Here is a 22870-nt window from a genome sequence, read left to right on the forward strand (position 1 = left end):
CGCACACCACCACCTAGGGGTGCTCGTGCTCCAAACAACCGCAAAGAAAGACTCCAATCAGAACTATGCGCTTGAGGGCGACTAAATACATCAAATGAATATGAAATGTAACAACTATTAAAATGTTTTGTAATTCTAACGTTTAAAGTATTCAAATTGTTTTGTTTTTTTGTTTTGTTTTTTTAATTGTATGTATATTTTTTTCACTTTAAAACGGATTCAATAAATAAATTAAAAAGTTCAGTCACAACCTGGAACTGCTTTAGACTTGTAATATAAATGCAAGTACAGTACTGTATTGTATGCGTGATTGGATGCCTGCACGCAATACTTGAATTTTAATAGCAATGGACGTAAGATTAATGATGTGATGTCACAAAAGGGGCGGAGTACAGACGGCGCCGCAGTATAAAACCAGAAGTGCGCTCTTGGGGTGTGCATTCAGAGTGTGGCGACGACAGTAAAGCTAACACTCGCATATACACACACATACACAAATGGAAGTACAGAAGACTGCCGGGCTTCAGCAACCCAAGAGCGGCAACATGTGCGAGTCGACGCCGAGGTCCTGCGAGCCTCGGCGGAAGAAAGCCGAGGAGCGCGGCGCTCCTTCGGAGATGTCTCGGATCATTACCGACCCGGCCACCGGCAAGTGCTACTGCCGCGGCAAAGTTCTGGGAAAGGTACCGAGAAAGAGAGAGATACATCACTTAACTTTTTATATATGCGTGAATTGAATCATTAATGAAAACAATGTATTCTTTCTTTGCAGGGAGGCTTTGCAAAGTGCTACGAGATGACCGACCTCTCCACCAGTAAAGTTTACGCAGCCAAAATCATCCCGCATGCGCGCGTCTCTAAGCCGCACCAACGGGAGAAGGTATAAGAACACACATGCAATTGTTTCCAAAATTAATCATCACAATGACTTAAGGGAAAAAATAGTATTCACTATTTTGATCATGTTTTTTTCCACCTCATGCCTAGATTGACAGAGAAATCGACCTTCACCGAATACTCCATCACAAGCACATAGTGCACTTTTACCACCATTTCGAGGACAAGGACAACATCTACATCCTGCTGGAGTACTGCAGCAGAAAAGTTAGTCTAATGCACAACTTTAAAGCATGAGGGGTGGGCAACCTTTTTCCAACCTTCATCCTTGCCTGCACACTTTTCCTGACCTACCCACTCCTGTGCCATCCTATCCTATTGGCTACTTGTTCCTCACACAGTCCACATGGAATAAATCCAAATACTTAAGAGGCATAGTAAATCCACTTTACTGCATGGCATTTAATCTGGTGCACTAAATATGTGGAAGAAACAATGCATTGATGTTGTCACACCTCGTTCATGTTTATATTGCACTCCAACTGTTTGTCTCCTGTGGCGAATTTCATACGTCCCTCCTTTTTTTTTTTTTTTTTTTGCAGTCCTTGGCACACATCCTGAAGGCCCGCAAAGTACTCACGGAGCCAGAGGTGCGCTACTACCTACGACAGATCGTTTCTGGGCTCAAGTACCTGCACGAGCAGGAGATCCTGCACAGGGACCTCAAACTGGGTATGCATTCCATGGCAAGAACAGGAGCCTCATCATCTTGCCCTTTCTCATCTTTCTCCCTCTCCCATGTAGGTAATTTTTTCGTAAACGAATCCATGGAGCTGAAGGTGGGCGACTTTGGTCTGGCAGCCAAGCTGGAACCGGCGGGGAACAGGAGGAAGACGATCTGCGGGACTCCCAACTATCTTTCGCCCGAGGTGCTGAACAAGCAGGGCCACGGCTGTGAATCAGACATCTGGGCCCTCGGCTGTGTAATGTGAGTAGGCTTCAAAATGAGTCCGAATGTGAACCCTCTGATTGCTGATTATACTAAACTGTCAGAAAGTTCAGTGGTATAGAGTATATCTTGAAATGCGTGGTTGTAAATGAGGATTGTGTAGCAATCGTTTTAGTTAGCTTAGCTGTTGTCATCCGCGTGTCGTTGACAAACTTTCTTTTATTGCCGGTGTAGTTTCCAGTTTTAATCTGACCCCATTTTTGCTCAATGCAGTCATCCTTGCCTGTGCACGGATCCAATTATGGTCAAAATTAACTCTTTGACTGGCAAACGTTAACAAAAAAAACCCAACCTTGACAGTGCCAGCCGATTTTGAGCATTTTCACTCATTTTTCAAGGCAAACAAAATATTGTGCACTATGACTACATAAACATGGTGATTGGATTACATTCTTTGAATAGGGAAAAAAAAGTATATTTCTACCTTATTCTGTTCTTTAGTAATCACCATTTGAAAATAGGTAGTTTGAATGACATAAGCCAAAATAGAAAAGATAAGTAGAAAACAAGTTTTTTTGAGAAGGTACATTTTCTGCACAACAGTGACTTTGACACTAATATTTTTTGTTTCGTGGCGCTCTGTGAATTACATTTAATTTGACAAAGGCTTTGATCGTTCATGTCATCCTTGAAAATGTTCTATTTTATCTGATTCATCATGTTTCATTGTAATTTCATACACCTTGAGCCCATTGAAAAGAGATACAATGCTGCCATCTGCTGACCATATTAGTGGGTGTTTTTGATTTCACAAATCCATTGACCAGGCAATGGAGTTGGAGTTTTTTTTTTGTTTTGTTTTTTTTACTCTCACTTCCTACCACATTCCAAAAACCTCACCAGTCACTCCAATGAACAAGTGCCATAGCAAATGAATGGATAGAGTTTAACGAGCATATTTTTTCTCACTCCAGGTACACAATGCTTTTGGGAAGGCCGCCGTTTGAAACCACCAACCTGAAGGAGACGTACCGGTGCATCCGCGAGGCTCGCTACTCGTTGCCCTCCTCGCTATCGCCGCAGGCCAAGCAGCTCATTGCCAGCCTGCTGGCCAAGATGCCAGAGGACAGACCCGACCTGGAGCACATCCTGAGGCACGACTTCTTCACACAGGTGAGATGCAATTTTCTTCAGGACGGGAGTACTGGAGGCTTCCTGTAGGTTGCTGACCCACTTTGGTATGTCCCCTTGCAGGGCTTCAGTCCCGAACGTCTGTCGGCGAGCTGTTGTCACTCCACGCCTGATTTCCACGTTTCAAGTCCCGCCAAGAGCTTTTTCAAGAAAGCGGCGGCAGCTCTGTTTGGAGGCAGGCGAGACAAGGTCAAATACTACGAAACTCTGAGTGAGTAAGACTGATTTACTGAGCAACATGCAGTGGGAATTTAGCAACTTAAAGAGGGAGTCAACATGGAACATTTCTTGACAATAATATTATATTTGACCTCACCAGTCTAAATATGACTTTCTGATTAATAATACATTTGTGAAATATAGGTTATGAAGCAAAATTCAGCCATCTCAGGGGGCGGCCATTTTGCCACTTGCTGTCGACTGAAGATGACATCACAGTTGCTCAGGCATCGACCAATCACAGCTCACCTGTTTTCTGAAGCTGAGCTGTGATTGGTTGTTGCATCTGATTGGACAATTTAACATACACTGCACATGTAACCATGCACATACAAAATGAAGAGAGTAGACTAAATACAGTTTAGTGTAGACATATAAGAATTGGACATTTTTATTTATTTATGTGTACTGTTTTTGCAGATAAGTTAACCAAAGAGGAAGAGGAGATCTACAAACTGCAACATGACCTGGAACGAACTGTCATCAGCCAGCAGCAGTGCAAAAAGACAGCTGAGGTGAGAATGAATTATTCACACTTGCAATTTTCAAACAGTCCCTAAGTGAGCAGGTTCTACAACATGCTCAGAAAGCCGGTTATTTTCAAGCATTTTGGTTGAGTCATAGTGAAAGGAGATGAATCCTACTCCGCCGCCATCACACATTTTCAAACGCTGTCGTCATTCGTTTCATCCGCCTCAGAATGGAAGTCTACTTCCGCCATCTGCCCAAAGCCCCGTTGCCCTGGCAACAGAGAGCCGATCCCTGACGACGACGCGAGATACCATCCGTCTAATCGTCAGAGGGAGTCTGGGGAGTTGCAGCAGCAGCAGCGAATGTGAGTCTTTGCGGCTGCATTGGTACACTGGCAGGTTTAAGATGTGTAATGACATGGAATAGCCAAAAGTTAGACCAATGTCACTGTGCAGGTGTAGCTAATGAAATGTCCAATGAGTGTATATAGACAAACCAAACACTAAAGTCCATACCCTGTCATCCCTGAAGGTCTGGAGTACAACACCACAGGGAGTGTTGCCGACACGGTCGCCGGTGTGTTGAGGGGGTGCCTGGAGAACATGCCTAAAGGTGAGTCAGTTACAGGCAAATACGGAACATATCGAAGCCTTCTTAAAAATAATCGCCTAAGCCATTTTTGCAGATTTTTCAGGAAAAAAAATTTTCAGGAAAAAAAATGACCCCAAAAAAGGACTTAGGCAATTTACAATATGCGGTGACAATATGCGGGTGTGATAAAACTTTAGCCATACCGTCTCAAAGACCCCTGGCAGAAACTTATAATGCTCAACAATATGAAGCCAGTAAAGATTTATCACTCTTGGAAGTATCTGCTGAATGGTGCTTTTGTGGATGCTGAGTTCGATTACAGCCCTCTGGATAGATTTTACCTCTGTACGAAATCCTGCTATATCACTTTGGGGTGATAGTAGCAGATCTTCTGTTACGTGATTTAAGAACAGATCCCATGTTGAGAAACCTGCTATATTGCATTCGATTTTACTGCATGTTAGAGCAGTATGACGACCATAAAGTTTCTCAATTGGCACTGAACTGCAATTGCGGAAAATTCTTGCCAGTTGGCAATTTTGCAGCGTTGCCCCAATGTCAATTGGGAAGGCACGTGCAAGGAAATACACACCAAGTGGACTCCTTCATGGATGCAATTGTCACCATTCTTGCATCAATCATTTGAACGCCAACGTTAACCAAAACAGCAGCACCTACTGATCAGTTTTGTGGTGCCTTCAGGAACACTGGGAATTATACCTTATTAACTCATTGACTCCCAGCCATTTTGACTGAAGCAGCCCCCTTCGCTCCCGGCTTTTTTACTGAATTTTGCCTGATTTTGCAAGGCCCACACAATATTGTGTTCTTTTGCTCTAAAAACATGGAACCTACCAAAAGAAAGATTAGAGCTAGAGATTAGATTCTTTTATCAGCGTAAAAAAGTATATTTTTATCCGTTTCCGTTTTGCAACAATTAGCATCAGAATATAGCGTTTCGTCATTATTCACAAATCTGTTTAGAATTGTGGGGAAACAGCGTGATTTCAACATGGCCCTGGTTGATCTCTTATACTCTGCTGCCACCTGTTGGCCGTTTTTGTAATCTACCATTTTTTTTCACCCGTTCTCTGCAGTTGAGAGGCTTCTGTTTGCTCTAGCATAAAAAAAAAAAGATAAACATATAAATACGTCTTTGGGACACTTACACCATTTAAAATAGAATGTATTTACACGTTTTTGGGAGCAAATGAGTTCAGCTTTTCAAAGGCCTGCACTCTAATAGCCACCTCGCCCAGCCACGATTTACGGTATGCGTCAGTACGGAACAGAGCATTTGTGATATGAGTCCACCATCTTGCTGCTAAATGAGTTCTTAACCTCCCTTTGTTGTTTTTGTTGTGTTGCGCCTTGCAGCTGACAGCATTCCTCAGAGCGCAAATAGTTGCAGCCTTCAGTGGGTGACCAAGTGGGTGGACTACTCCAACAAGTACGGCTTTGGATACCAGTTGTCCGACCACACCGTGGGCGTTCTCTTCAACAATGGCACTCACATGAGCCTCCTGCCAGACAGAAAGTACGCGCCACCCCAAATGTTACGCTTATGCAAATGTTGCCAAGTGCTTGCCAAAAAAGTGTCTACTTGAGCTTTTTAAAAGGGTTTCTCTCACTCTGATCATCTCCAATTCATCACCAGGACAATCCATTATTATGCAGAGTTGGGCCAGCGCTCTGTTTTCCCCACCTGCGAGGTACCTGAACACTTCGTGGGCCAAGTGACTGTGCTCAAGTATTTTTCCCACTACATGGAGGAGAACCTCATGGATGTAAGCGTTTCATTCATTCTTTTTCCTAAATGCTAGCATGTCATGGCGTGTCAGATGCTAACCATGTTGTGTTTTCAGGGCGGGGACCTGGGCAGTATGACGGATGCACACATGCCCAGACTCTATCTGCTCCAATGGCTCAAATCGGACCGCGCCCTCATGATGCTCTTTAATGACGGCACTTTCCAGGTAAAACACTCTCAGGGAAACACCAGGGTTGCCAAGAGAAACAAGATAACAGTATGAAACTCAAATCAACAGCAGAGGACAGAATATTCAACTAGAATTGTGTGCGTCCTTTAATTGTTTATGTATCGGGTTCTAATAGTCAGGTCAACTCAAAGGAAATTTTTATAGCTTGTGGTGCACTCATGAAAACTCTGAGTTTGGAAACATCTCTCTTGAAGCTTGTAAAGTCCAACCTCAAAATGATAACAATTGACCTAGATATTGTGAAGTTTTGTAAGATGTCTTGTGGTGCAGTCATGAAAACTGGGAGTTTTCAAACAACCCTCTTGAAGTTTTTTAAGATTAAAAAAAGAGATAACTTCTGACAGAGTTACAATGACACGCGTACAGATAATGAATGAATCGATTATTAAACTGTAGTGTAAGAAATCAGCTATATTGTACTACATTCATGAAAACTACAGATGGAGATTTGTCTTGGTATAGATGACATATTTTGTAATTTTTAAGATTTCTATAACATTAAACTGCTAAGCCTGGGTCAGAAAAGTCAGATGACTGCACCAGGATATTGAGTCACTTAAGTTGAAAAGTTAAACATAAACATGTGTATTTTAGGTTCATCTTGCAATTTCACCCTGAAAGCCCAAGAGCCCGAACTTTTTTCAGATAATTTATTTAAAATAATAATAATAATAATAATAATAATAATAATAATAATAATAATGATATTATTTATATATATATTATGCTCCCACTACTAATATTAACAATACTGATAATAATGATAAATATTTGATGATTTTCCCCCACTAATTGTAAGTGGAAACTTTGCGTTTCAGTCCTTTACACGTTCCTAATTCAAAGCTCTGTTTTCGGGAATGCAAAATTCAAACTGTAAACAGGAAGCCCAGAACAGGAACACAAACAAACCCTTATCAGGGGAAAACCGCTTTGGTGAAATTGAAACAAAAAATAGCACATAGCCTTCAGGGTTGTCAAACTCATTTTCACTGTGGGCCTTGTTGTTTTGGTTTACTGAGAGGGCCGCCATGACTAAAAATGACGAATGTATCCTCATCACCGCATTATATTACATATACACAGATTACCCTTTGATAGGTAGGTAGTCAGAGGTCATGTAAAATGGTGAAGGGGTTTGATGAGAGGGGATGTGAAGTAAAATAGCAGATTTTTCAGCCACAATGAAAAAGGATTCATGTGCCTAAAATTAACTGTTATTGTCATTTGTTTATTTTTCCCCAAAGGTGAACTTTTACCACGACCACACCAAGATCATCCTGTGCTGCCAGAGGGACGAATACATGCTGACCTACATCAACGAGGACCGCGTCTCCAAGACCTTCAAGCTCAGCTCGCTGCTGGCATCTGGCTGCCCCGCCGACCTGCGCGAGCGCATGCTATACTCGCTCGACATGCTGCTACAGAGGTGCAGCTAAAGACCCTATAAATATGTGCGTCACACACATGGACTCGCGCATCATGCAGAGCTTGCATCCACTGGGGAGGAACTGCGCAAGTGGAATTGTGGAGGAACGACAGACTGTGGATAATAGAATGCAATGGAGGAAGATGAGATTTCACCAGAGGAGAGACAAGTATGTTGGACCCGGGAATGTTGGTACGATCCAGATGTGTTGGATAAAGAGAGAGAAAGAGGACGTCTTTTGAGGAGACTGAAAAGCTGGGCTGGCACCAGCTTAAACATAAAGAAGAGGCTGCAGGACTGTCTCCCTGTTGTGTGTGTATACATATATATATATATGTACAGTGTAAGCTAACCTGCTATACAGAAACATGCGAATGTGTGAGGATGGGCCAGGGTTCAAGTGTTTTTAAAAATATGTACGTCTGTTTGTGTGTGTGTGTATATATATGAGTCAGTGTGTTTGTGTGGGAGGGTTGTAATGCAAAAAAAATAAATTTGATTTTGTGTCTTTAATGACAACTAGACTGAGAGCACAGGGGTGGGGGAGGATGCCTTTTTTTTTTTTTTTTTTTTTTTTTAAAAGAATGCTTAAAGAGCCTTTATCACCCCGGTAGAAAAAAAATGTACTGCATAACTTATTGTGTACAAAAAAGTGCCGTATTTATTTATTTAATAAAAAGAAATGCATTTTATTAAAAACTTGTGTTTGAGTGTGTGTGTGTCTTTTACTATTTAATTTGGTTTTCTGCAGTTTGTCAAGCCCTGGAGCCATATCCAGCCCATAACATCATTTTACGTAAGGAAAATAGTTTCTTGCTGAATGGATTTGTTCTTTTCGCTTTGGTAGAAAATCTGTACAGAAATTGCAGTTTTATTCACTTCAATCAGTTTTACAAGAATTTACACCAAATCCCTTAACATAATTTGCAAAAGATTTGTGTGCTTAAGATTTTTGCCATTGGAACTATTTTCCATGACTTCTGATTTCAAATTCAATTTGACTAGTCAATAACAAGCCAATGTATGTAATACACATTACAGTACTTGTGTACAGAGATGGGAAGTAACGAAGTACAGATACTTCGCTACTATACTTGAGTAGTTGTTTTTCCAGTACTTTGTAATTCACGGAGTATGTATTTTTTTTAGAATACTTTTTACTTTTATCCGTTACATTTTAACAACAGTATCTGTGCTTTTTACCCCTAGTTCCTGGCTCGGCCAATCATATGAAGCATTTACACACGGTCTCCGACATCCCCGCTTGTGATAGGCTCCATCTCAACCAATGAGATGACGCAATGTTGAGATGTCGCCAAAGTGAAATAAATTTGAAACTGTCAACATTATGGACTCGACTCAGGAGGAGCGAGCGAGTCGGCTGGCTACCTACTTACCCAGTCCGCCCACCCATGGCCTTACCTGCGGGAAATGTTCACCTTGGTCCGCTCTAAGAACGATTCATGGCGACTGCATTGTGTCCTGTGTAATCCTAAAGTCCACGAGCTAGCTTCCTGCAAGAATTCCCCATCCAATCTGAAACAATTTATCAAGTTAAGGTACAGTAAAGCTAAATAATCATCACCCTTTCGTTAGCTTGGCTCTGGTTAATGCACCGATCTGAATATATGACTGGATAGTCACTGTTTTTTAACAAGTTAAAAAAAATAAAAAGTGAACAAGTGGACGGTATGTGCTGCTTTGAAGACCCCCTTTTTCTTTTATTGCTTAGTTCCTTAAACCCGAATATTAGATTTGGCAGAGGCATCTTTTGTTGAATTACAGTTATAATTCTTTAATTAAATTTAATTTAAAAAATGTACAAGTTTCCTCCTGTAAACATCATTAAGCATATAATTTATACGTGTATTTAAGGCAAGTTGTGGAAACGTAATTCATTGCATCTTTAAACCAAGGGCACCATCTAGAGGAGTAAAAAAATGTTGCAAGGGCTTCATGAGGCAATTTAGTCAGTTTTAAAGATTTGTTAAGTGATGATCTTTTAAATTTAATTGTCTTCAAATTATATGACATGAGGAGGAAACATCTGGTAAAAATACTTTTTACTTTTACTCATGAAGTACATTTTAGAGCCTGTACTTTTTTTTACTTTTACTTGAGTAATTATCTGAATGAGTACTTTTACTTTTACCAAAGTCATTTTTTATGCAAGTACTTTTACTTAAGTACAGAATGTCAGTACTTTTCCCATCTCTGCTTGTGTATGGTTTTCAATCATGACAAGCTTCTGTGACAAACCATAACTACAGTGTAGCCTCTGATGAAAATTAGTTTAATGCCACTGATTTAGATGTCCACTGGCAATCTTAACATGTGCCATGAACAGTGGACATAAATCCTGCACAACAGTGTTCGAATCTCGGGTTTTCTGTGATATACCGGTAATGTAATGTAATGTAATTAATTAATTAATTAAAGACGTTATCACCCACTATTTGTGGAGGATAGGGTAGGGCCAGCCCGTAAATAGCGAAACGCTGCATATAATTAATGTACATTCAAAGACTTTTTAATTCTTAAAAAAAAAATGCTGATAAACATTCAGTTAAGTATACTTTATACACGGAAAAATGGAGGCATGAGGGAAAAACAAAAAGACAAAGTAGTATTTCTCTCCCTCTTCTCAGTGAACGTCAATCAGAGGTCATTTTTATCTCACACGTTGTCATCCGAATGTTCACTTGATGATTCTGCTGAGCACCTCTTCACCTCTAGTGCTAACTTATATAACGACTGCAGTCCAACGTAGATGCAGTGCTTGAGTCATCCACTTCAGAAGTTCCCTCAGAATATCAGTGCTTGGTGGAGCTCAATAATACATGGCCGAAGCGTAGACATACCCACGCGGGGAGGGCAGAACAGGAAGTGGTGGTCCACGTGAGGGAAGGAGTGGGAATTATTCATGCCGCGATACCTCCAGGGTCTCCGTGCTTTTGACAGTAATGCATGCTCCAAATAGACTGTTGATGTTGACATTGCGTGGCATTCAAGGGCATTTTGACCTTGGGTTCTAACAAATGCAGAGCGGCATCTGTATAAGCATACGCCTGAAAACTGACTAACAGGGAGAAGAAGAGGTAGGAGGAAGTCAAACATAGTTACACGCATGTTCGGAACAGAAAAACAACATGAGAGAGAAACGGCAATTTTCCCTGTGTCCCAGTGGGAATGCTGAGCGATGCTGAGCTGAAATGCCAGTGAAGGACATGAAGTGTGATTAATACTGGTAGAAGAATAGTAAGATTTGATGAACGGTACAGTGCACCAGTGGTTAGCACAGTTCCCAATTTCTGATTGTGAATCTTGACTCTGACCTTCCTGTATTGTGTTTGCATATTTTTTTTCCAATGCTTGTGTGGGTTTTCTCTGGGTACTTCAGCTTCCAAAAATATGCATGTTGCAATGAGGACCAAATTGTCAGTAGGTATAAAATTGAGTTCATTTAATTTAACCTGGTCCTGGACATATACCATTGAGATAAAAAAACAAACAAACTATGTTTGGATTTAAAAGTGGATGAATTATCATTTAAGACTCCCAAGTATTTCTACATAAGAACAACCTGTATTTCATTGTACTCGAGAATAGACAAGTGGGGGAATAATTGGAGGTAACTTTTTGATGTAGTGAATTAATGAGAGCTGGACAGCTACAAACGCTTTCTCCAACCATTTGACAGCCTTAAAAAGAAAAAAAGGAAAAAAAAAAGTTGAGCCATAGTAGTAAATAACTTAACCTTGCTTTCGCAAGCTTTTTTTCCCGGTATTTGTGAGTTCATAAACAACGGAAAATACATCTTGTACCGCTCCCGTTGATTTCCACCGGTCCGAACCACCAATCACAGAGCGGCATTGTGTTTGGGGGCGGGATATGCAACTGTGAGGAAACCAGGACGCCAGCGCCGACGCAGGGGCTAACAAACAAACCTAACATGGACGAATGGACGCTGCAATTAGTTGTGTTCTCGCAGAATTACTCACCGTTTCCTTGTTGAATGTTGAACAGCGAGAGGTGCTTCGTGCATTTCTAGCTGGTAAGATGTTCGTGCCTTTCTTTCGACAAGAACGAAGACGAAATTTTCACCCTTGGCTGTAATTAGTTAACAAACGTGTACAATGCCGCATTGTTCAATCAGCTCGAATTATTGTACAGAATGTCCCGCCTTTCCCGAGAAAATTACCGTGGAGAGGTACCAGATTGACATTGCGGGGAACTCCCTTGAGTGAAGCGCAATATCAATCTGGCTATTGCCAGGTTATAAATAACTGTTGTTAGCATAGAAGTCCAAATTTGCACCATATGAAGTCCACAAAGGTGCACTGGGCCCAACATTTGAACCCAGAACCTCAGACCAGTGAGTCAGACATGCTAAAAACTAGTACATCATGTTGCCTTGGGTCCTAATGATCATTTATGTCTTTATGTTGCTACCAACTGGTTTTATTGCCGAGTGTTGGTTTGGCATCATCCAATCCAATTTAGCGTAATTACTATTGTGCCAATTTACAACTAAAGAAGTTTTATCGACAGTGTTTTTTGCACAGAATAGGTTTAGCTCCTTTTCCATTAAAGAGACCAAACCCTTTTCACTCAATTAGTGTGAACGCTGGTGGTTAATTTAGGAATTTGTGTTGTAGTGGCACAAGGCATTTCCACTGCGCAGTCACATCAACTTAGGAGAAGAAAATGTAGTGCGTGCGGGCAGGCTGAGCGGTGAGCTTGAGTTGATATGACAATGAGAATCTTTATATTGGCTTCTTCCCTCGAGTTGTCTGCAGGCAACAACATGACTCAGTGTGGGAGTCGAAAGGATTGTTATGAGGGGTAGACAGGGACATAATTCCACATTACCTCTCTCACACTCGAATGGAATGCTCTCACACACATTTCAGTAGTGTGTTGGAGATGTTTCACTTAGGTGGAAGTTTTCTAGTGTTGTGCGTGAGAGCATTTCACTTGGGTGTGGGAGTTTCTGTCACATGTGCGGGAGCATTTCATCTCATGTGTGAGAGTGTTCCCTTGTGTGTCCAAGAGTGTTTCAGTTGTGGGTGTAAAAGTAAATGTAAATGCATGTGAGAGAGTTTAAGTAGTGTATGAGATACATAACTTCACTTATGTGTAAGAGCATTTCAGTAATGTGTGGTAGAGTTTTAGTAGTGAGCAAAGAAAAACGTTTGTAGCGTGTGTGTTACAGTACTAGTGGGTGAGAAAGTTTTTCTTTGTATGAGAGCATTTCAGGAGTATGTCTGAGAGCACTTTAGTAGTGTGTGAGAGGGTTATTTGTGAATGTGAGATCATTTCAAGAAAGAAATTCGACACTGTGTGTATGAGAGCGTTTCAATAATAATGATATTCATTTATGCGTAGATACTGATCATGTTAATGATTTCTCACAATAATTAGGAAACAGATAAAAATCTCTACAAGTGTTTATATTTTTCAAATGATCATTTCTACAACATTCCCATCATTGGTGAGCTATTTTTAGAGCAGAACATCTGATGGCCGCAGGCATCAAGTTGGTGACTGATTGTGTCACTAATTTATATTAGAGATTGAACGAATTAGTTAATTTAATTGGAATATTGTGCTTATGACTAAATGCATGTTGGTAGGATGAATGAAAAATAGGGTAGGTGTGCCGAATTGCCCACGCACACTAGATAGAGGTCAACTGATTAAAAACGTCATGCTTTCCGAAAATGTAGTCTTATTCAATATAGAAGCACTGATTTGTTTCAATGGAATATGAAATTAAGGATGCCTAAAAGGAAGCTTGACTTCAAAGATGAAAAGGTGGCGGTGCGAGTGCATTGTCAAACTGCACTTAAAGGTAATGAAGGATCTCAAGCGACTCATTAATATGCCAAATGTGCACTCAGTGATGATCCCTGTGACTGTGTGCACCTGATTATACACTTGTTGGAATTTGAAGGAACCTGTTGATGTGGATGCAACATTGCGTCAATGAATTGAGTGAAAGGACCATGAAACAGAAGCTGCAACCCTCTGAAATAAGACAGACTCGGGTTCTGTCGTAGCACTTGTTAGCTTCATATGGCCAAGGGGCTGCATCATCACAAATTATGTGTGTCCTGACGCCTGGCTCACTGCTAAGTTTCGAACCCAGGTTAAGAACCACAGTTTTAGCTGAATTAATAGTGCAGTGGAAAGACGTGAAATATTTTGTAGTTTTATAATACAGTATTGTCTAACAAGGCCCACCTCACAGAATAATATCTCTGACATTTATCTCTGAGCTCTTACTTTTCTAATAAAGGATTCGTGAATGTAGGTGGTACAAAATGAAGAAAAAAAAAACTGTCACAGTATGCCTATATAATATTGAGTTTGAAATGATATTCTATTTGTGCAACAAGAACAAAAAAATGTTTTTAACCATATTTATTTATTTATTTTTATTATATTTTATTTATTTTAGTATATTCTATTAGATGTATTTATTATATTATTTATTTATATACTTTTTTTTTTCACCATAATTGTGTAACGTGTAGGGAATTATTACACAGTCTTTCGTTGAATAGCCCTGTGAAAACATATGAAACACATGGACACATTACAGTTTGCTTTTGAAGAGATTATGCAAATGTTTGAACGACAAGGCAAACTCTCATTATTTCAGAGTTCAGACTAATTATTGGTCCCATGATTCCAAATTCCAGGAAACTGTGAAATGTTGAAGACTTCCTTGTTCTCCATTGCTGTTGACCTGCTTTCCTTCATGCTGTCGGTAGAAGCAGATCTTTTCTCCCCTTTCAGTTTCTATTTCTGTTTATTCCATTCCAGCAAAGGTTTGTTTACCCAAAGGTACCACAACTTCAAAAGTTCCTGTGCTATCACTGAAGCGTGACAGTGTTGCAGATGATAAATGAGCGGCATTTAGGTGTGAAGGTAATTGCTGTTTGCCGAAGCAAAAAGCTATAAGACACGACATTCCGTACATACCAACAAATCCAGAGGTGTGTTGCTCTTTATAAATTCCATGTTTCAACATGTCTGACATCTGTCTACCCACAAACCACTTGACAGGTATGGCATACCCAATGACACATGTTGTAAATGTTCTTTTTGTTATAGTGGCTTGTGTGGCTCAAACAACCGGATACAAATTCCGTATGTCTTCTTTGGTACTCAGCCCAGAAAGTTGATTCTATTTCTGTAAATTTTCTATTTCCTTTTCACACGTAATTGTGTTGCAACGTGGCGCCAATGGCGTCGAGCAAAGCTCCCTCGAAATATGTCAGATTATTAAATGCAGCCCTGCCTAGTTGAATGAGAAAGCGCGAAATTCTTCAAAGCTGCATTTCAAACGAGTGACTCACTGAAGAAATGGACGTACAAAAAGATAATCCGACACAGACATGCCCCAAGTTGGGTGCTGGGTGGGGCTGAATTGCTCAACAAGTGTTAGTGCTCACGATACTCGCAAATCATTAATAGTTCACACACACTCGCTGGTGACTCAAACTAGGAGTCGTTGCAAATCACTGTAGTATATAGATCCTAATAGCAAACCAAAAATAATAATTATAAGTGCTTTGATTTAAACGCCAATGACGACTTCTTCCATATAAGGGAAGTTCTGCATTTCCAACTGTCGCACGCCAGGTGACGTTACCATGGCGTCAGGCGCTCCTCTGTACTACTCCAGCACATTCCTCCTCTCATTCATAAAAAGCCGCATGCCCTTAAAAGAGCGTGACGGGAGGTCAGAGTCGTCAAGCACAATATTTCCGAGGGAGAGTGACGAGCCAATCAGACGGCATCATGTCTCGCTGTTAAATAGGCAGGCCTGCAACCGAGCTGAGTGGGAGACACGCCGCTGTTTCCATGGCAACCGCCTCTCTCTCTCTCGCACGCGCTCTCATCGTCGTCCCCCGCGCGTAAACATCTGCAGTTCGTTTGGCTTCTCCGTTAGTCATCACTGCTCGTGGGCCAAATACTGTCATCAGATTATGTCATGAGTTCGGTGTACAGGTTTCAGTACCTGTTTCTTTACAAAAAAAAAAAAAGAAAAATACAGTTTTGGAGGAGACATGCATGTGATTCACTCAGCTGCCATTAAAAAACGTTAGACAGCAAAAATAAATAAAATAGCATGACTTATTTGTGGCAGTAAGTGAATAAAAACAAGTCTGTTCTAATTTAAGTTTTAAAAAAAATGTATATCGGGCTGACACGTGACATTAATTCAAGGTATCAGTACTCGCAATGTCGACCGCTGTCTTGTGGCTCTTCAAATATCAGAAACTAGAAATGAGAAATTAGAAGAACAGAAAAGTTCCATTAATTTAATGAAATTTTAATGGGGAAAAACAGTTCTTGCTTTTAAGATTATGTTTTTTTTTGTTTTTTTTTTTATAAAAGTAATAGTGATGTTGGTAACTACTCAAGAGTTCAGTACTCATACAGGTATCGGTTAAAAACAAAATGGTATTAAAAATCCCTAATTATTTACACACTGTAAAACCTTCTAGAATAACATCAATTTACTAACACCACATGTATAATTTCCTAATCTATTCTGTAAGATATGATTAATAGCAAAATTTTAAATGCAATCCATATATGATATTAAAATTTGTGATGAAACAAAATCAATTAATTGGTATACTATTCTCTTAATACATTCAAGTAAACCCAACATAATGCAAATGTATTGAATGTGCTTTTTGGACGGATGCACATTTTAGTACATTTTCTTAATAGCCTAAGGGAAAACTGCTAAATTAATCAACGTTATTACAATAGTAGTTATAATATTTTTAAATATCAAAAATGTCTTCTTCTTTTTTTTTTTTTACACAATTTTTTATTGCGGGAAAAATATTGAGTTCTCTTATTCATTCAAATGAACTGACTAAGGTTCAGATTACAAACTAGTTGAGACAGAATCAACGGGGCCTCTACTACCCAAAATTAATCAGTGAATTGATTGTGTGGGAGTGGATGAAAGACCCTTCTAATGCTGGCCCGCTGTGTATCTAATTGTAACCTTGTAAGGGTTGTGGTGTGTGGGGGTGTGCGTGCGAGCGTGTGTAACACTTAACACTGGATGCCAAGATGCTAGAGTTGTTCCTCGCCAACAAAGTTGACATGTGTGATGAGCCACAAACAGCTGGACTGATTCTCTTGTTCAAAGCGATACGATGACTCTCGATAATTGCAAGTTGTGAGCCGCGCATCTGTTTGTGTCGGCATAAAAGCCCACCTGGAGAATAAAGACTCAAGTCTGACTAACACCTCCTCGAGTGTACCTGCACGGCATGTCTGTTAGCAGGTTCTCTTCAGACTTTTATCTCATTGGGGCTGTTTACACGACACGACTTTATCTGAAAACGGATGAAAGGGTTGCTGGTTTTGGCTCCTGTGTAGTCTTAAGATGTTTGAAAATGGGTTTCAAAGTGGGAGTTTCTGAATTTTTTATTTTTTTTAATGGTTACATTGTAAGCAATGTAAGTGGTTGCCTGTGAAAATAAGAGTAAAGTGGTTCGAACATACTGATAAAGTCGTTTGAACGTATTGTTATCACGTAGGCAAAAAAAAACAAAAACAGCCCATAATGTCATGGGGTCATTTCATTTTTAGCTTTTAGGTTTACGAATATGTTTGAACAACTTTAGCAAGTCATTTTAACGACTTTAGCAATACATTCAAACACCTTCAGCAATGGTTTGAAAGACTTTGCAGTATGTTTGAGCGACATAGCCCAGTTAAAACTGTTGACTCCACTCTGGCAGTTCCATACTAACGTAATGTTGACAATTCCAGGTTATGAACAGCATGAGCATATACCAGTTTGCGTATTAGCATCCAAATATGCGGTCACCTACGTCCAGTACGAAGGCCTGCTTATTTGCTAGCATACTTAATTTTATTCGTTTTTTTTATTAAATATACACATACCTAGATAATTAGCAATTGTAAAGGTATCTTAGCACATCTGCATCACTGTTCTGAGGTTGGGGGTTCAAATCTAAACACAACATTCCTTTAAGGAGTGTACATGCATTCCCCAATGCTTATGTGGGTTTACGCTGGATACTATGTCCCAGGTCCCACATTCCAAAAATATGTTTCTTAAGCCTGCTGCACACTAGAGCAAATCACTATGCATGCATAATTTTCAGTGAGATTTCAGTTTTATAAGGCCTCGAGGTGAATATCTAACACATAGGTGTCAAACTGTAGTCCTCGAGAGCCACAGTTCTGCAAGTTTTGGAGGTTTCCCACTTTCAACACAACTGATTCGTGTTTAATCTCATCAGCGAGCTCTGCAGGAGCCTGATAATTATCCTGATCATTGAATCAGGTGCGTTGCAGGAAAGAAACCTCGAAAATATGCAGGACTCTGGCCTTCGAGGACCGGATCTTGACACGTGATCTAACATTTGATATTTTTCGCCTCGCTAAGTGAAAAACTCACCCGGTAATGAATGTAAGAGAATGTGGACGAGCCATGCATGGCCACAGAGAAGGCCTGGACAAGGTCGATAGAAGACGCATTTAGATTGGACAGCTCTCAAAAAAACACCAAGTGTGAAAATTGTGAGTTAAAAAAAATATATCAAACTTTCTAATTCCATCTCAATACCTGCCTGGTGAGCCAGAAAAGTTAAAATAAGTGCACACAGCAAGCTGACTGCCGAGCAAATGGTCGGGAATTACTTTTTGACTCAGCAGATAGCTCCAGGCTGTAAGTTAATTGAAGACTCGAAATCGCCTATAGATGTGAATGGGAGTGTGAATGGTTGTTTGTATGTGTCCTGTGATTGCCTGCCAACTAGTCCAGAGTGTACGACCTTTTCCAAAGCCAGCTGGGATAGGCTCCATTTCACTTGCAAGTTCGCAACCCTTGTGAGGGTAAGCGGTACAGAATTTTGTCGTTGTTAAGTCTTTAGAAGTAAAGAGAGAAAAATGAATATCTCTTAGAGAATACTGGTCTGATCTTAATTTTAACTTTAACTTGTAAGTCATGACATCCCATTCTGCTTCCTATTGGTAATGTGTTTTGATTGTGATATAGCAGTATATCTGTACACCGTACTGAAAGTTGGTAGTGCATTGCTGCCAGTGTTGCCGGTAACGCGTTACTTAGTAACGCGTTACTCAAAAAAGTTGCTTTCTAAAGTAACTAATAGTCTAACGCGTTACTTTATTCTACAAAGTAGTCTGATTAAAGTTACTGTCCAGAGAATCAATGCGTTACTCCACATTTTCATGAAGAAGGCAAGCTCTCTCACTTTTGTAACAGTCACAAACAACTACTGCTAACTACGACGATGAGGCAGAAGTCATTGATCACCACACTGAATTCAGCCATGGTCTGGTCATGAATGGTTTGCACATTCAAAACAAAAGTGATGATACTTTTACTACTAGTTTTATTAACCAACAGGCACACAACACAACAAAAAAAGTGTGCATTATGGACCATAAAAGTGGTAAAAAAAATAATTTATTTCCATCCTCAACTGGTCCGTGAAGCATTATGGGATGAGGTCGCCTCCGCCCTCTCGCCAGGGGGAGTGACGTCAGACAAGTTACGTTTTCAGTAGGGGTGGAACAAAAAAACGATTCGACCGAACCATCGTTCGTCAAGGGGAGCTAAACGACCGTATCGGTTGCGAGTGAGGCTTTATGGTTTTCATAACAATAGCAAGAGTTCTGCGCCGTGCTCTACTCGTTTTGTTTACATTTCAGTAGCATCACCATTCAAGCTACTTCCGTGTTTCCGTGCTCACGACACGGCGCGCGCGCGCGCAACGAGTGACAACATACAAATGGAGACAGTTAGCAGAAGCCGGTGCCGTACATCTCGGTATTTCCCATGGCTATCGAGTCCTCTCGGTGCACGTGTATGTCCCGGGCCGGCGTTGGTACTGCGCGCGAGCCAAAAAGAATAACTCCCGTGACGATCCAATGCATGGATTCAAACGACACAGGTATGTCCCACAGCCAACACACCAGCTAAGCTAAAAGCACACTGCAAGTATCTCATTTCTCAGTTTGTGGCTCCCTGTCAACGTCTACAACTAGCATGAGCAGCAGATAGGAGAACTGAGACGTGCCCGCGATTACGACAGCCCAAAAAACAAAATATAAACAGTAGTGATTCTGTGGTCATCATCGTGTCTCAGATTAAAAAAACAAAAAAATATGTCATACATTAACCAAAAATGAATGTGATGACAAAAGAAAAAACAATTGTTAAATACAAAAATTGTTGATTAAAAAGGGAAATGAACTTTTGGAAATATTTTTGCATATATTAAGTGGTTAAAATGTGTTTGATAGATTTATTGTTCCATAAGGTGGCTTCATATTTCTTTTGGCTGGACGGTAGGTTTATTTCATGTCTTAAATTTATGTTTCTGAAATACTTCACAATGTGCAAATATTCTGTTTAATTGTGTTGGTGTCTGTCTAAAGGTTAAATATTTATATTTAACATTAAATTATCAACCTTTTGTTTTCCTGATCCTTATTTTGAAGAGAAAAAACAAACAAACCAAAAAACAATTATAACTGTCAATAACTACTAATAAATATTTAAACTGATACATGTGTACACACTGGAATAGCGGAACAAACAAACAATAGAGGAATTTAGGGGATTTTCATTTTCAACCTGGATAGATTTTTATTTTTTGTTTTATAAAAAGTATTTACGTTACAAGAAGTCAAGAGAGACTGCCTATTTTGTTTTTCATTAAAAAAAACCCTTTATTTTCATGTTAAAAATGCACTTTCAATAAAGTATTTGGAACTCCGTTTCTACTGCATTATTTTTATGTTGAGATGGTGTTATCGGCAGCTGCTGAAAGTAACTAAAAAAGTAACTTTTAATCTAACTTAGTTACTTTTAAAATCAAGTAATCAGTAACGCAATTTAGTTACTTTTAAAACCAAGTAATCAGTAAAGTAACTAAGTTACTTTTTCAAGGTAACTGTGGCAACACTGATTGCTGCTCCTCGTCAAGGTTCTATTTGATTTGCCATGGCTTTATTTGTGGGTGATTTATCAGTCTCGACTTTTTATATTTCCTTTGTGAAAGTAGTGAAAATGTCACCAATGTATCCAAGAGCAGAGTAAATAAAAGAAATGCTCTTTATGTAGGCAAGGTCCAACGCTGTGATACCAAACCGGATGAAAACATGGAAAATCCTATTTAATATGTTCTGACGCATCTAACAACCGGTAATGATTAATCCTTGGGAGAGGTCTACACTCCTGTTCATGGTGACAGTTTCTTCTTTTACCAATGTAAACAGTCTCCAGGACTTAAGTATTGGTTTGTTTTCATTCAATAGCAACTCTCCACTTGCAAGTTTTGTTTGAGCATGTTCGGACACATCTCAGTCAAACCCTCCCAAAGAATGACGATAGTTCTTCTGGCCTTAGGGCATTCCTTTCTCCTGCCAGTGTGTTTAGTTTTGTTTAGTTTTTTTAAAAACCTGCAATCTTCCTCTTCTTGTTTATTGTCCTTCTTTTCTGAGGCTCTTCATTCATAACCACTCAAGGATAATTACACGCAATAACCATGCGTTCGTCACAGAGAATAATCGAACAAGCTTAATCTTGAGAATATAAGCATGTAAAATAGATACACCATATTTGTTTGATTGCTGATTATTCTTAAGTGTGCCTTTTATGTAGGCATCTAACATGACATGACACACTTTGCTGCTTCACAATGCTGACGTGAGTGTTGACTCAGAAGTGAGACAACAAGTGCTGGTATCGCCTGTTCAAACCAATAAGGGAGGGACTGTGACTTTCTCCTTCAAATGGTTTTGAAACATTAGTGAGGCACAATTATGGAGTGTTTTCTGAATTTGAAGGATACTTTACTGTTCTCAAACACTGAGGCCTTTTTTTTTTTTTTTTAATTTATTTTTTTTGGTAACACAATAAAAGGAGTCATGTTTGGTAGCTATGTAATATATCCCAGCCAATAAGTACAGACAGTTAATCAAATATGAGGAGTGACAAAGAAATGAGTATGTGGTACCCACATTCACAACTCAATGGTTGCTTATATTACATGGAAAAATAAGCTCTGAATGAGTTGGAAATGCACTTAGAAAGAAAAAAAGATACAGCTGAGCATAATTTTTTGCTAATTATTTTTGTGGTCACCAAAACAGCAACACCGACTGAGGCACTTGAAAAATGATGATGCACATTGACAGAGAATTTCAGAATCAAATGTACAGAGAATTTATTTTATTTTATTTTTTTTAATCACATAATAGTGGTCTTTCTGTTTGTCGTTTTGTCCTCATTGCCCTATAATCGTTATAATTTGTGAGAACATGTCGCGCAACACTTTTACGATTCTCTGTGAAATTGCGATTGTTGTCTCACGCCGCCGTCGCTTGCGAAAATGTTCCAGACACAAACTTCTTAACACCTTAAGTGGTTCCTCTCATTGTGAGCAGCAAAGCGCGTGGACAAATAAGGACACCAAAAATAGGTTTTGTCTGCCATTTTGTGCTAATCACACAAATGGAGACAAGCCGGAACACACTCACTCAACATAAAGCATGTAATAATGCAACTTTGTCATCCATTCGAAGCCACTGGCAAGGGTTCAGGGACAGAAAAGGCCGAAACAATAAACACTATCAGAAGAAGCACTGAGCTACATTTCCAACCTAAATTGAATTATTTATCTATTCCATTCCCAACAGTGTATTCTTTTAATTTCATGCCATTTCTCTTGAATTCTCTGATTCCATTACATGGGGATGTTAGATTGAAATAGGGCTCAAGTACAATAAGTGTAAACAATTGTATGTTCGTAATTACAACCCAGGCTAAATCTAGTACTACTCCGACATACTGTATAAAACTAGTCTCTCTGTCACTTCAGTGTTACTTGACAACCTTTTACTGTACTACACTACAATTTAAACAAGGGTTTATGTGCTTGATATATGAATGTGTTGCAGGGGATTACTGTCAACCAGTTGTTATAACATTAAAATAGTGTCAGGTTGTTTGGTGTGGTTGTGGAGGCAAATGCAAAGAAGCAGGGCGAGGAGGCAAAGGTGAGGTTAAAAAAAAAAAAAAGGAATTTAATCAAACCAAACAAAAAGCGGACTCCAAAAGTTAAGCAAAGCAAGACGGGGGAA

At 39.7% G+C, this 22870-nt stretch overlaps 1 protein-coding gene across 1 annotated transcript; it reads left to right on the forward strand.

The window, feature by feature from the left end:
* The first annotated feature begins 141 nt into the window (after positions 1-141).
* On the forward strand, positions 142-8340 carry plk2b (polo-like kinase 2b (Drosophila)). The gene is made up of 14 exons (XM_077520496.1): positions 142-683; positions 773-880; positions 988-1104; positions 1440-1569; positions 1642-1825; positions 2761-2959; positions 3041-3188; positions 3617-3711; positions 3896-4031; positions 4199-4279; positions 5636-5795; positions 5916-6045; positions 6124-6234; positions 7503-8340. Exons 1-14 carry the CDS (start codon positions 498-500, stop codon positions 7692-7694), a joined length of 1977 nt encoding a protein of 658 aa, XP_077376622.1. The 5' UTR covers positions 142-497; the 3' UTR covers positions 7695-8340.
* Positions 8341-22870: the final 14530 nt, after the last annotated feature.

The sequence above is a fragment of the Festucalex cinctus genome, chromosome 5 (assembly GCF_051991245.1).
Source record: "Festucalex cinctus isolate MCC-2025b chromosome 5, RoL_Fcin_1.0, whole genome shotgun sequence".
NCBI lineage: Eukaryota > Metazoa > Chordata > Actinopteri > Syngnathiformes > Syngnathidae > Festucalex > Festucalex cinctus.